The sequence below is a fragment of the Phyllostomus hastatus genome, unplaced genomic scaffold, assembly GCF_019186645.2.
Source record: "Phyllostomus hastatus isolate PE091 unplaced genomic scaffold, TTU_PhHast_1.1 phas_scaffold_1066, whole genome shotgun sequence".
Taxonomy (NCBI): domain Eukaryota; kingdom Metazoa; phylum Chordata; class Mammalia; order Chiroptera; family Phyllostomidae; genus Phyllostomus; species Phyllostomus hastatus.
Genome location: NW_025334004.1, coordinates 25244184 through 25257682, shown reverse-complemented (window position 1 = coordinate 25257682; position 13499 = coordinate 25244184). Strand labels below are relative to the sequence as shown.

Below are 13499 nucleotides of genomic sequence, written 5' to 3'. Positions count from 1 at the left end.
GGCAGCACTACTCGTACATAGTAACTAAAAAGTGGAGACGACCCACATGTCCGTCGGTGGAGGAATGGGTAACTGAATGACTGAATGGGATCTGCCCACACAGCGGAATGTTACTCACCCATAAAACGGAAGGAAGTACTGCTCCGTGCTACAGCACGGATGAGCCTTCAGATCATCATGCTAAGCGAAAGAAGCCAGACTCAAAAGGTCACATGTTGTATGATCCGTTTATACTCCAGGTCCGGAATACGCAACTCCATGGAGACAAAAAACTAGATAGTGGTTTCGGGGCAGTGGGGGGAAAGGGAATGGGGAGTCACTGGTAAAGGGTACGGGTGATGGAATTAGGTAGCGGCGCTGTTTGCACAAACCGTGCGAATATTCTAAAACTCGTTGAATTGTATACTTTACAAAGGTGAACTTTCATGGTATGTGAAACACATCTCAGTAAAAAAAAAAAAATGAAAAGAAAGGCAGGAGACGCGTGTAGCACCTGCGTGACCTTGGGCGAGGAGCTCATTGTCTCCCGTACCCATGGTCCTGACCTGAAGGGGGAGGCGGGTAGCTGTGCCTCGGGGTCCTCGGACAGCGAATGAAATAATAGCCCCGAAGTGCCCTCCTCGGCCGGCACAGAGCAAACACTTGGCATGAGTGATGGCTGCTGTCCCTCCTTCTCCCCCTCCTCCACTCCCCACCGCTACCCCAGAACCATGGGAGAAGCTGGCTCTGAGTCCCCCTGGGATCACCCCTGCCAAGGCTTGTGCGGTGATGGCCCAGAATGTGGAAGGCGGCTAATTTCTAAGTGGAATGTAGCTGTCCACGCAGCGTCCCCTCCCGTGGGCATGGCGCTGAGTGGGTGCAAATCGAGTGATTGAAGAGCCTTGTGTATTGAGCTTTATTCAAAACCAACTGGGAACTTCAGAAGCATCTGGTATTATATGATCACTAGAAGAAACCTAGTGAATTGTAGAAATAGAATGGAATAGGATGGAATGGAGTAGAATTCTAGAAGTAGCGCTAGAGGGAGGCAAAGAAGAAGTAAGAACATGATACTGCTTTCATTTATTCAAGTACTTTATGTTTTTTGGTACTTCTGAGATGCCAAATTCTGTGCATTTTCCGGCAGTGTAGAAGTAAACACGGTATGCAGGAGCATGCGGTCAGTAGTCAGCGGGTCGGTGTTGTGAGGGGTAACTGAGATTTCAGTGTTGGGAGCAGCAGGGAAGGCTTCCTGGAGGAGGCAGATTGGGGGTCTCTCTCAAGCACGGCTGGAAGGCAAGGTGTTCCAAGCTGGTGGAAGAACACACAAACAGTTCAGGGGAAAGAAAACGTAGCAAACAGCCATGGGAAGCAGGTAGTTTGGGGTTGGCGAAGGGCAAGGCTGGGGATACAGCGGGGCTGTGAGTGAGCTCAGGACGAGACTGTGCAGAGCCTCAAATGCCAAGCCAAGGAACTTCTGGGTAGTGGGGAGCCATCAAAGGATTTCTGGCAGGGGGATGAATACGTTGGCCACAGGGTGGGTACTAGAGGGGTGGAGACCACAGTGGTCCCGAGGCTGTCCCAAGGGTGGGGGACAGCCCTGTGGAAGCAGCCGACGCAGCCCCTGCCGCAGGTTTGTTTGAGGCCTGAGGGTGAGGCCCTGAGTGAGACTCGGAGAACCATGGGGTCATTTGGAGAACCTGAAAATAAAGAAGAAAGCGTGGGTCAGGGGAAGGGATGAAGTGGGTCTTGGAAGAAAATGCTACAAGAAAGAGAGAGGGGAGAGAGCCAGAAAGGAAGGACGTGGGAGAGACCGGAAGGCAGTGGCGAGGCGAGGCGCTGGGACCTGGAGAAGGGAGAGCGCCCTCGTGCCCATTCCCGGGGGGCAGCAGAGCAGAGCAGCCCAGGAGGTGGTGCGCCGAGAGGGGGACCCCTGTCATCCCGAAGGGCACAGCTCCCAGGGGAGGGCTCAGCGCCGGGCGACCCAGGCGGCCACGTGGGGGCCCGTCCGCCTGACCGCAGGTGGCAAGTCTGAGAAAGTGGAAGGAGCAGAGGGAGGCAGAATGCTCGGGGTGGGGGGGGGGCGCGGGGGGGGACCTGGGTGTAGAGGAGGAGCCACACGGAAGATTTAGGGCTTGAGAAAATCCATGACCCTGGGCCAAGCTGGCCAAGAAGAAAGGAACGAACAGCTCATCTCAGAAGGGAGGAGGCAGAAGGTCAAGCAGAGCCCGCAGTGGGTGGTTGCGGGCTCGGCAGCTCCGCCTCTGGCTCGGACACTGGCTAGCGCCTTCTCCCTGCAGGGGACGCCTTCTCCCTGCAGGGGACGTGTGAAGACACTGCGAGAGGAAAAGCTGTTGGGGGAGATTTGCAGGAGCTCGGCCCTCCCCCGGCCCTCCCCCTCCGTGAGAGGGCCGACACGTGGATTCAGAGGGGACTGTTGCATGTTGGACCAGAGTGAGCGAAAGCCGATCTCAGAAATCCCACGCGTGGCGTAGCCTCGTTCACGAAGGAAAGCAAGCGGAAGGGCCTGACAATGAGACCTTCAGTTAACATCAGGCCCCTCTCTCTGCGAGCTGTCCTCCGCCTGACAGCTTATCCAAACAGCTTTCCAGAAAGCGAGGGAAGCCGTCACTCAGGGTCCGAGCCTCTTCCTGTTTATAGTCAGAGACAGTCTGCACGGTAATAGGCAGCTTACACTCCTTCCCAGCACATGCCCCACGCTCGCCTGCTTTTGAAGGCCAGGCCAGGCCTGCAAGGAAATAGCACGTGATAAAAAAGAAGATAAAACAGAAACAAAAACAAAAAACCGGCTGCTTCACATTGGCCCAGAGCAGAGATGTTTTTGGTGCACGTTTTTTAAAAAAGTATGCTGAGTACACAAACTACTACCAAACTGGACACTTAAAAATAGTACATTTTCTGTGTATGTTGTCATAATTAAAAATGAAAAAAAAATTTAAAGGCAGGAAAAAATAAAGTTTACTGAGTGAAGAGGAAGTGAGTTCAGAGAGAGGGTGGGTCGGCCCAAAGATAACGGTTTGAAACAATAGGGAAAGTGTGACACCCATCAGGAAACAAAACCCCAGCAGCTGGTTCATCCGAACCGCGTTCCCGAGCCGCTCTGCCGCAGAGGTGCATCAGGGTGTGTCCGGTTTGGTGTCAGGTTTGTCCGGGGACTGTGGCAACAGGAGGGGAGGGGAGGAGGAGGAGCCAGTATTTGTCAGAGGTCTCCTCTGGGGCGGATGCTCCGCGTGCGTTCTCATTGAACTTTGCCACTGATGCCATGGGTCAGTGTCACTCTCCCCATGTTACAGATGGAAATACCGAGTCAGAACTCTGCCAGAGACACGCCTCGTCCTTGGCGACCTGGTGGAAACGGAGGCTTCTGCTCATCCCGTTTATCCACAGGCTTTAAGCTTAACCCGCAGTTAAGAACAGCACGTTCTTGCTTCGGTTATGTCTCTCCTGACCTTCCTGTCCTGCTGGCAAAACTCCCCTGATGTGCTGGGCTTTCGGGGAGGTAGTTGACCGTGACAACTGTGACAGCTGCCACCGTTGTTAGGCATTGTCCTGGGCCAGGCACGGCTCTAGACAGGAGACCACGTGTCGCAGTTAAGACGCTGGCCTTTCAAGTCAACGCCTGAGTCCGGATTTTGGCTCTGCACTTTCTCACTGCGTAACCGTCAAAAAGACAATATAGCGAGCCCTTAGTTTGCCCTCTGTAGAAAGGGGGCGGGGTTATCGTCCCTCCCTAACAGGATTCGTGGCTGGATTGATGGAGACGGGGTACGCAAAGTCCCTAAGTCTGACACAGAGTAAACTCCCCCTAAGGAAGCGCTCAGAGAAGTATTACTCCCTCTAACAACCGTAGGAGCCAGGCATTATTGCCTGTGTTGCACAGATATGAAACCTGAGGCCTGAGAGGTTGTCACTTTTCCCTCAGTCGCATGGCTAGGAGTGGCCAGAGGTCTCTGACCTGCCTGCCTCTCGCCTGCGCTCACATTCAGTGCGTGGAGGAGCTGGCGGCTCCCTGCTCGCTGAGGAGGCAGAGAGCAGACCCTTGCTCCCTGACGCTGGCGAACTCTGCAGGCTGTGGAAGTTCAGTTCTTAGCCAGGAAGCCTGGGTTCCCAGCGGAGCCGCCGGAGGACCAGCTTTGTCCACCTGACCTGCGGTGCTTTGCTTGGCTTTAGGAGCTGAGCGACCAGGCGGGTTCGGAGTTCGAGAACTCTGATGTCAGATGGGTCATCACGGTGCCTGCCATCTGGAAGCAGCCCGCCAAGCAGTTCATGAGACAGGCTGCCTACCAGGTGAGTGCGGGGCGGAGCAGACGGGGGAGGGGGGGCCCACGATGCCCACGGTGGCGACTGCCACCCACTGAGCTGTCCTCCAGCAGCGCAGGCCTCTTCCTGGGGGAGGGGCGGGGTTCAGACCGACAAGGGGGAGGGGCTGGGCTCTGTTTTCTTTCCGGCTTTATGCATTTCCAGGTCCCATTGCTACTGCAGAGTCCCGGGGCTAGGGTTTCAAACTGCGGTCCAGAGACATTTATTCATGGGTGACCGCAATTGAGAATTTCAAGTAAAAGACTTGGAAAAGAAGAACATTTGAACACGGAAGAAATCGAGACTAGGCCCCGGGTACGGACCGGGCAGACCAGCTGGGAGCCGACGCTGAAAGCTGCACATGCGCAGCTGGGAGATAAAGGAGGTCCCGTTTCCCTCCGCCTGTCTCGCCTGTGCACGCACGGGGGCCGGAGGGCTGTCACGCCTGTCTGGTGGCAGACGCCGGGTGAGGGCCGTGGCACAGCAGGGAGGATGCGGTCAGCACAGCGCCATGAAGATGGAACATTTGGGGCCAATGGCCGGCCCGTCCCTCGCGGGCACCTCGGCGCCGCCAACCCTCATGGCCGCCAACCCGCGCACGGTGTGCAGACGGCTTGGGCCCCGGCGGGGTTTCTTGAGGGTCTGACTCCCCGGCAAGAAGGGCTGGTGGCGCTGACCTGCTGTTTGGATTCCGAGATGGCGCTGGCTCCTGTGTACTGCTTACTTAGTCCCTTCGGTTAATGGAAGCCCCCGCCCCCAGGGGGCCTGGGTCAACTTCGTGTCCTGAAAATCGGCGTTCAGAGCCATCGGCCGGAGCCAGGCCGGGCAGAGTCCTCTTGCCCACCACCACACCTCGCAGGAGACAGCCACCTTTCCCAGGGGACACACCTCTGACGTCGAGTTTGTGGCCACGTGTAGGAACCTTTCCTTTTAAAACCCCCACCAGACCCCACCCTTAGTGTGGGAATGTCGTACCAGGGGCACCGCAGCGTCGTGAATTGTACTCAACACTCGGGGCTCCGTTCCAGGTGGCAGGCGGAGTTCAAGGAAGGGGCAGGTCCCCTCCTTCCCCAGTCCCTGTCTTCCCTCCTCTGCCCCGGGCCGTCTCCTCTGCTCTCCCCTTCCTCTGCTCAGCGTGGGAATCTGGCTCAGTCTGTGTCACTGCCGAAAATAGATTTGTTTTCATAGGGATGAAGGAAGAGGGTGGAAGTTCCAGAAAGAGGCAACTTCTTTAAAAAAAAAAAAAAAGAAAGAAAGTGCAGACATGCTTCAGCTGCCCACAGAAGCCCCAGCGTACCGGACCTTTCCCGTGGTCTCAGCCTACAGGCCGCGTCCACAGACGGGACCCCCGGACGCAGTCTGGGGAGACGCCTCGGCCCGGTGTCTGAGTTTTTCCCAGGAGGGAGACTCAAGACTCATGGTTCTGACCCTCGTTTTCCAGCCCACAGGAAGACCTCAGCAGCAAACGTGTGACCCGGAAAAGGGTCAGTTCTTATTTTTAGCTTGCAAAAGAAAGAGGGGCAGTGACCAGTAGATTCATCAGGGCTGCTGGAAGTCTGGGCCGGCCCTTCCAAGGACAGCAGCTCTGAAGCAGTGGGGGCTGGGGGTGGCCCCTTAGCACCGGGGCAGCTGAGGAGGACGGAAGCCGGTCCGAGGGGCGTGCCATTATCTGGGGTTCGGCCGAATCAAAACGGGAACCACCATAGCAGCTCAGGAAGGGTCAGCAGGTCCCGAGCAGGGCCGGAGTGTCAGCGTTTGCGGAGGCAGGGACTTAGCTTTCCGAAGCCTGGAGACACTCTGCAAACAGGCCTGCCTTCTCAGTAGTGGGTGTCTTTTGTTCGGTGCAGCTTGGTTTTCCACCTTTTGTAATTCTGATCTGACACTTGTGTTCAGTTTACAGTCACCGAATGGATCTCAGGATGGCAGGGACCCTTCAGTCACTGTTCGCTCTCTCATTCATTTGTTCATTCATTCAACAGACCTGTGCTCAGGGTGTTCCGGGTGCCGGGCCGGTGTAGGCACTGGGTCCGTCTCCTCTTCTCCAGCTGCTTGCCGTGGAGCGGTTCCCTGAAGTCTTTCGTGCTTCTGGGAGGGGGCAGAGGGCACATGGGGGGCACAGTTGCTTTGCTGGCTTCTCTGTGGTCTCTTGTGGTCTCTTGACCACAGAGTCCCCACGGCAGAATGGAAATGAAGCTTGCTATTTTGTGACCAAAATGAGCATCTCTCCCACTCTCCCTCCTGACCCTTCCTTATCTAGAATAAGGAAGATGTGTACCTGTGATGGTCAGTTTTACGTGGAAACTTGACTGAGCTGAGGGGTACGCAGGTATTTGGTCAAACATCATTTTTGGTGTTGCTGTGAGGGTCAAGTTTTGGGATGAGGTGAACATTTAAATCAATTGCCTAGATAAAGCAGATTGCTCTCCGTAGGGTGGGTGGGCCTCAGCCAATCCCTTGAAGGCATGAGTAGAACAAAAGGCTGAGCCTCCCTGGAATAAGATGGAATTCCTCCTGCCTGCCTGCCTTCAAACTGGGGCATTGGTTGTTTTGTGTTTGTTTGTTTGTTTGTTTGTTTTGTTTTGTCTTTGGACTTGAACTGAAACATCTGCCCTTCCTGGGTCTTGAACCTGCCGGCAAAGGAACTGCACCCTCATCGGCTCCCCTGGTCCTCCAGCTTGCCGACTGCAGCTCTCCGGACTTGGCAGTCCTTATACCCGTGTGAGCCAGTTCCTCACCATAAATCTCTTTCTGTGCGTGCGTACACCCTGCTGCTTCGGTTTCTCCGAGGAAACCTAACGTAGAACCTGAGCAAACAACAGCTTTGGCCCACCCAGCTTCTGAGACCCCAGAGTGCCCATCGACCCTTCCACTGGAAGCGCCACCCACCCAGCAGCCTGGCTTCGGGTGGGGCAGCGGGACGGAGCGGGTAGGGTGGTCAGGGAAACTGGGCGCGTCCAACCTGCCTGCCTGTGAAAACGGAGCCTCTCCTTCCGGGCCTGTCGGAGGTTCCCAGGGCCCAAGTCCAGGGCACAGTCCCGTGCTGGCGGAGGAGGAAGAGGCCTGGCCTCGGCGGAGCAGGGGATGCGGCCCCAGGCAGCGTCTCCCGCGGGAGGGACTCACTGCTTGGTCTGTGAACCGTTTCATCTGGGAAACTCCCAGATCCCCGCTTGCGTCAAGCGCTGTTGAAAAAGTAGGTTATGTCTCTTTCTCATGTGACCCACGGCCGCAGGGCACCTTCAGACCCCTGCGGGGCGTCAGTGAAAAGCAGAAGCAATGGTGGATCCCCCTTCTAAGGTCTTCAGAAGAGACCTAGAGTGGGAAGCAGTTCCACCGAGTCCTGAGGGCTTCCTGGAGGAAGCAGTCCAGGTTATTTCTAGAGGCACTCTGCCTAAAGTATGTAACTCTTGTTAGGTTCCAGAAACCCGTTAAATAAGTGAGGTTTCCCTACGTAGGGTGATTGCACCCAGCGCGGGTCTGCAGCTTGTATCTGCCTCCCTTCCTGGACAAATGGCAGTGAAAAATAATCATACCAGAAAAAAACCCATAAAAAACAACCCCGTGACACCCAGAGCCGAGGCAGCTGTAGCCCTCTGCAGCGGGACGCTGGGCCCGCAGCGCACTCAGGCATCTGGCCGCTTTTCTCAGCTGTAAACACAGCCCTGCTGGATTTTTCCAGCTGACTGCAGGGCGGAGGAGTGGTGTCGTCAGTGTGGACGCCCACGGCCTTGGCCTCCCTGAAGTCAGCCACCTGCTGCTCCTCGCCGCTGCCCCAGATGCACAGAGGAGTCAAGTGGGGTAACATGCTCTTGGTTCAGACACTCTGTGTTTTCAGAGTCCCCGGGTCCTGTGGGCGGAATGCTTGCTCCAGTTCAGGTTTGCAGAGCGGAGCGCCGGGAAATTGCAGAACTGGATCCTGGCTGGAGGGAAGCTCAGTTCCTTCATTTAGCAGCTCCTCCCTGAGCCCCCACTGCGTGCAGCGGGGCAAGGAGACTTGCCCGCTGCCCATAGAAAATGGAGTGTCTTGCAGGAGAGGCCAGACGTACCCATGCAGGCCCCAGCAGAGGGAGTGCTCACGCCGGCACGGTAGCCGTGAGACCCCCGCTCCAGGGGCAGAACTGGCAGAAGCAAAGAGAGCACTCTCCTGCTTCGGGTGCTCCTGGCCTGACCCCAGGCAGTTGGCCCCCAGGTCTCCCGACAGCTGTCGGGCTGGCCGGAGGGCTTCTGCTGAGGAGTCTGCAAGTGTTGACGTGGAAACAGAGCCCACACTTCGGGCACTGGGCCCTTCGGCCCAGAGGTCAAGACAGCTGAGTTTTTGAGTCTGGAGGATTCTCTTGTATTTCCTTCTTTTCTCGGAGCCCACAGGCAGCCCTGGGACCCCTCCCCGGGGAGGTGGAACCTGCCCAGAGCCAGCTGCATCCTCTTGCCCATCCCTCAGCTTTTCACTGTGGCCACCGTGGGAGCTGCTGGCGGGGGCACGGCCCCCCAACTCTCAGCGGGGAGCACGAAGGAACGAGGGGCTTCCTCTGTCTCAGGGGGTCTCCCAGACACTGCCTGGCCGCCCCACTCTGACCTGGCCTTCTCTTACCCTCTGCTTCGGGGTCCTCTTCACCCCCATTCCTCATCTGCATCTTCTCCCGGGGTCGTGGGGAGCGCCCTGTGGTGATGGGCTGACACTTTTGCTGTGGAGCCGGGCCAGCCCAGCTGGGGGGACAGATGGAAGGCCTGCCCCACCGGGTGCCGCCACACTGCTTTAGGCACCTGGGTCCCGGGGGCCTTCTGCGTTTTCAGCGTGCTGGGGCAGCCTCCCAGGGGGCTGTGTCAGCCACACGCCAGGTGCACACAGACACACCGAGCGGAGCGACTTGACTCAAGGCTCCTCACTCCTCTGGTCTCCCTGATTTGACTTTCCCTGCGTAGATGTTTCCCGTCTAAATCCAAGTTCCTGCTCAGAATTCCAGGCGCGGTGTGGAAAGGAGCGATGGTTACTTTCTGTCCTCCCGTCCGTTCCCCGCTGCCAGGCCTTGGGGCTCTTCCTGGACACACGGTGGGGGGGGAGGGGGCTGCCCGGCAGGGTGCCGTCCCCGTAGGACGTGATGGCAGTGATGTGCCTTTTGAGTGGACAGGGCCTTTGCCTTCCCTCCTTCACTCTGAGTCCCTGGGCGCCGCTCTGCGTTTCTGCTGGCCCCACCTCGCCCCCAAGTTCGTTTTCCATTCTGAGCTTGGAGGAGAGTCTGATGCACACAGGCGCGACTGGTCTTTCTGTCCTCACCCTGTGTTGTAGAAGCCAGGCCTGGGGGCTTCCACTGTAGGAGCTCCTTGACCTTGCAAACCCACGAAGGCGGAAAAGGGAACCCGAGAGGGCTGTCCCTTTAGGAGGGGCTCCTCTTGGTTTTGTTTTGGGTTTCCTCCTCTGGAATCCTGCGGATGGAGGTTCCGAGGCCTCACCATCTCTGGTGGCACTTCCGGTGTGTAACCCATGCCCTCTTTCACCGGGTACTGAAACCTCAGCTGGTTTTGTGCCAGGGGTGTCTGATGTGACCCTGTGAGCAAGTGAGGCTGGAACAGGGGACTTCTAATCCTTGAACAGGGAGCAGTGGGAACTCCTGTCACACATCTGTGTCCGTGGTCTGTTGAAGTGTGTCAGCAAAGGTCAGACCCCCCATTTCTTCAACCCAGGGCCCGAGCTGATGGGGCGCAGCCCGGGGTGCAAGGCGCTGAGGAGGCAGGTTTCCTGTGGAGGGGGCAGGACGTGCTGTCCCGTCTGGCTTTGCAGAGTCATTCTTCCTGAAGTTTTCCCACCTGCTTCAGGCATTAGGTATTGGCAGAATGGAGGTGTTCAGTCCCCTGCCTGCTCGTGGTTTCTCGGGGAGACATAATTTACTGGTTCATTTTGGAGATGGTGTGGGCAGGTACAGGCAGTGTGTCATCAGGTGCTGTCCCGGAGGAAAGGGGTAGAGATCGTGCCTTGAAGCCTGTTGAGGGGGGAGCATTAGACGCGCCGGGGAGCTCTGTCCAAGGCCTCCCGAAGGCCCGTGCCCCGCCCCGGTAACCGGACTCACTGAGACCAGGGCAGCTGGGAAGCAAGCAGAGAGCCAGACTGCCAGGCACGAGATCGGGGCCGTGCCCGCCCTGCCACTGTGGGCTGGGTACCTTTGAGCTCCAGGGACTCAAAGGCCCATATCCCAGTAAAGCCGGGACAGTTGGTCGCCCTCCCTCTCTGAGCTTTGGTCTCTGCAGAAAGTGAAGGAGTTGGACGAAGGGCCTCAAGGTCCTTTGCATTTCTTACATTATAACCTGCCCCCCCCCCCCCCACACACACACAATTGCACGTCCTTAGCTCCTTCCCCTGGTGACTGCAGGCCAGCTCCTCCCGGGGGAGGCCATTGGGCATGTGCGACATCAGGAAGACCTTCCACCCCCGGCCTACAGGGTGAGGCCGCTGAACCTCAGGAGCTGAGTGCAGAGCTGGGGGCCTTCCACCAAGTGGGTGTGGCACCAGGACAGCCTCCCGAGGTTCCCTAGGAAACGGGACCAAAGACAACAAACACTGCGGTGACAGGAGCGCAGCATGCCTCCGTTTTCCATCGTGCGGGCAGCCAAGGAAACCCCGTGTGCTTGAGCAGCTTCATCAAGCAAGTGGGAGCTGGTGCTCAAGTTCAAGGCCATGAGAGGTGGGCAGGGTGATCCCAGAGCTTCCCGGACTGGCCCTCTGAAGGTCCGAAGGAACGGGACTGGAACGAGCCAGGTGCCACAGCAGAAGCAATACCGCTATTCAAGGGATGAGGAGACTGCCAGCTGCCTGTGCACCCACACTCCAGGAAGAGGGGAGCCGTGTGGATTGCAGGGGGGTTGCTCCTGGAGCGCTGGGACCCCCAGTCGGATTCCCACGCAGCAAAGTCTGATGCCCGCTGAGGACTGGTGACGGGCCACCGCATCCTAGCCCAGCGAAGACTGGGGCTTGTTCTGACTCGGTGGGGCTGTTTGGCTTATTATAAGCAAAAACAGACCCTATGCCTTCCCCGCTATAACGGTTTTCAAAATTTTGGGGCCTTTCCCCCCTCATGCTTCTCAGTTATGGGCCAAGCAAGCCCCAGATGTAAGAGGCCCCGTGGCCCAGAGTCCGGCATTCCCCAAGGGTGCTTATGTTTTCTTCAGCCAGTGTTTGGGTACCTGGCTTGGGGCCCAGCACCCAGTCACCGCCAACTCTAAGCCCTGCAGAGGCCTGTGGAGGGAATCTCTCAAACCAGGAAAGCATGAGTGTCCCTTCCTTGGGGATGACCGTCCCAGGGGTGAGTGTCCTCGGGCAGTCCCGCCCAGGGAGCCCTGGTCCCAGCCTCGGCTTCTGTCTTCCAGGCAGGCCTGGCCTCCCCCGAGAACTCGGAGCAGCTCATCATCGCCTTGGAGCCCGAGGCGGCCTCCATCTACTGCCGGAAGCTGCGGCTGCACCAGATGATTGAGCTGAGCAGCAAGGCAGCCGTCAATGGGTACAGCTCCAGAGACACAGTAGGAGCTGGGTTTGCACAGGGTACCTCTGCTCTCTCTCTCCCCCTCCCCGCTCTCTCCCCTCCCGCCCCTGCATGTGCCCGGGCCTCTGTTATGTAAATGCACTCAGTGCTGTGACGGAGAATCAAGATGCCCCCAGAGAGGCTGGTGTTAAGCATCTCTGTGCTCAGCCCCCCCCTTCACCTGGCCCCTCCAAGGGGCCCCGGTAAACTTGGCAGTGGGTACCCCGGTTCATCACCCACCCATGTGCCTTAAGAGGGGGGGAGGGCATTTCTTTCCAGAAACTTGAGGGGGGCCTGAGAGCAGTCCTTGGCCTTGCGTTTTACTTCTCTTAATCTTTCTCGTCTGTTAACTGATTCTTAATCTAATGCCATTTGCCTGTTATTAACTCTTCCATTAAGACTGTTGATTTATTGCTGACTCACTCATTGAGGCCACTTTGTGTGTGATGAGCTCATTCCGTGTCTTCGCTATGAACCTGGCGAGAGTTAAATCTGCGGATGAAAAGGGCTGATGATTCACTCAGCCGTGGAAAAGGTCACCTGCCTAAGGGGGCTCTTAAGGAACTTTTTTGTACTTACCTGCATGTACGGGGGTCACAGTCCTGGTCCCCAGAACTGTTCTCTCTGGTACCCAGGGCTCTGTGGGTCTGTTCAGGGCCACAGAGTTTGCAGACCCCTGAGGTCAGGGTCAGAGCCACCCTTGTGAGTGGCTTGGGAAGTTCATCAGAATTCTGTGGGGTGGCGCACAGCTCCGAGCTCTGTCCCCAGGTGAGGGCCTCGGGGGCAAAAACCCACCCGTCACCCACTCAAGAAGGCCAAGTCCCAGAAGAGAGGGGGACATGTGCCAGGACCATCACAAACGGTTCCCCCTTGGCCTTGTCCCCAGGTTTTCCTTGGTCTGCCCACCTGAGGCACACCTGAGACCCTGGGACCCGGGATCACCCTTAGCAGGTGCACATTCCTGCCCAGAGGGCACCGGGCCGTCTCCTCCTGGCCTCTCCTGTTCCTCCTCTTCACAGGGTAGCGCTGCCCCCGAGGCCCCCACTCTGCATTTCCACCCAAGACTGGGGAGGCTGGGAGCTTCAGTCCCAAGACAGTAGCACAGAGTGCCCTGTCACCACGCCGCTGCCTCAGCCTGCCAGGGCTGTGGGCTCGCACCTCAGATCCAGTGCATCCGGAATGTGTGCCAGCAGGCTTCCCTTTAAATATTTTATTTATTTTAAGAGACAGGGGAAGGGGAGGATAAAGAGAGGGAGAGAAACATCAATGTATGGTTGCCTCTCGTGTGCCCCCTACTGGGGGCCCGGCCTGGCTCACGACCCAGGCATGTGTCCTGACTGGGAATTGAACCAGCGACCCTTTGCTTTGCAAGCTGGCACTCAATCCGCTGAGCCACACCAGCCGGGGCAAAACAGGCTTCCCCTTAAACCTCAGGGCTTGGCTTGCCTTTTCCTAGCAGTGCTCGGCCTCGGCACACGCCTGGGTTAGCCTTACCACTAAGTCAACTGCATTGTTCTGAATCCTCAGGGTGACATAGTTATTTAAATTTCCACCTTCATTATTTTAACTGGAAAAAAAAAAAGAGGAATGACTGGGCTTTTTGTCTTACTCGCTGGTTTTTACTTAGTTGTTCAGAAAAAGAAATGCCTGAGAATTGGCTAATTCGAGTTAGCTCTTCTTACCCCTGCCTAACTG

At 57.2% G+C, this 13499-nt stretch overlaps 1 protein-coding gene across 2 annotated transcripts in view; it reads left to right on the top strand.

Annotated features, from left to right (window-relative positions):
- HSPA12A (heat shock protein family A (Hsp70) member 12A) overlaps positions 1-13499 on the top strand; it is a 135948-nt gene that overhangs the window by 111020 nt on the left and 11429 nt on the right. For both annotated transcript variants that reach the window (XM_045854230.1, XM_045854231.1), the window contains 2 exons: positions 4171-4287; positions 11653-11824. In XM_045854230.1, coding sequence (XP_045710186.1) covers positions 4171-4287; positions 11653-11824 — 289 coding nt within the window. The remainder of the gene's footprint in view (positions 1-4170; positions 4288-11652; positions 11825-13499) is intronic.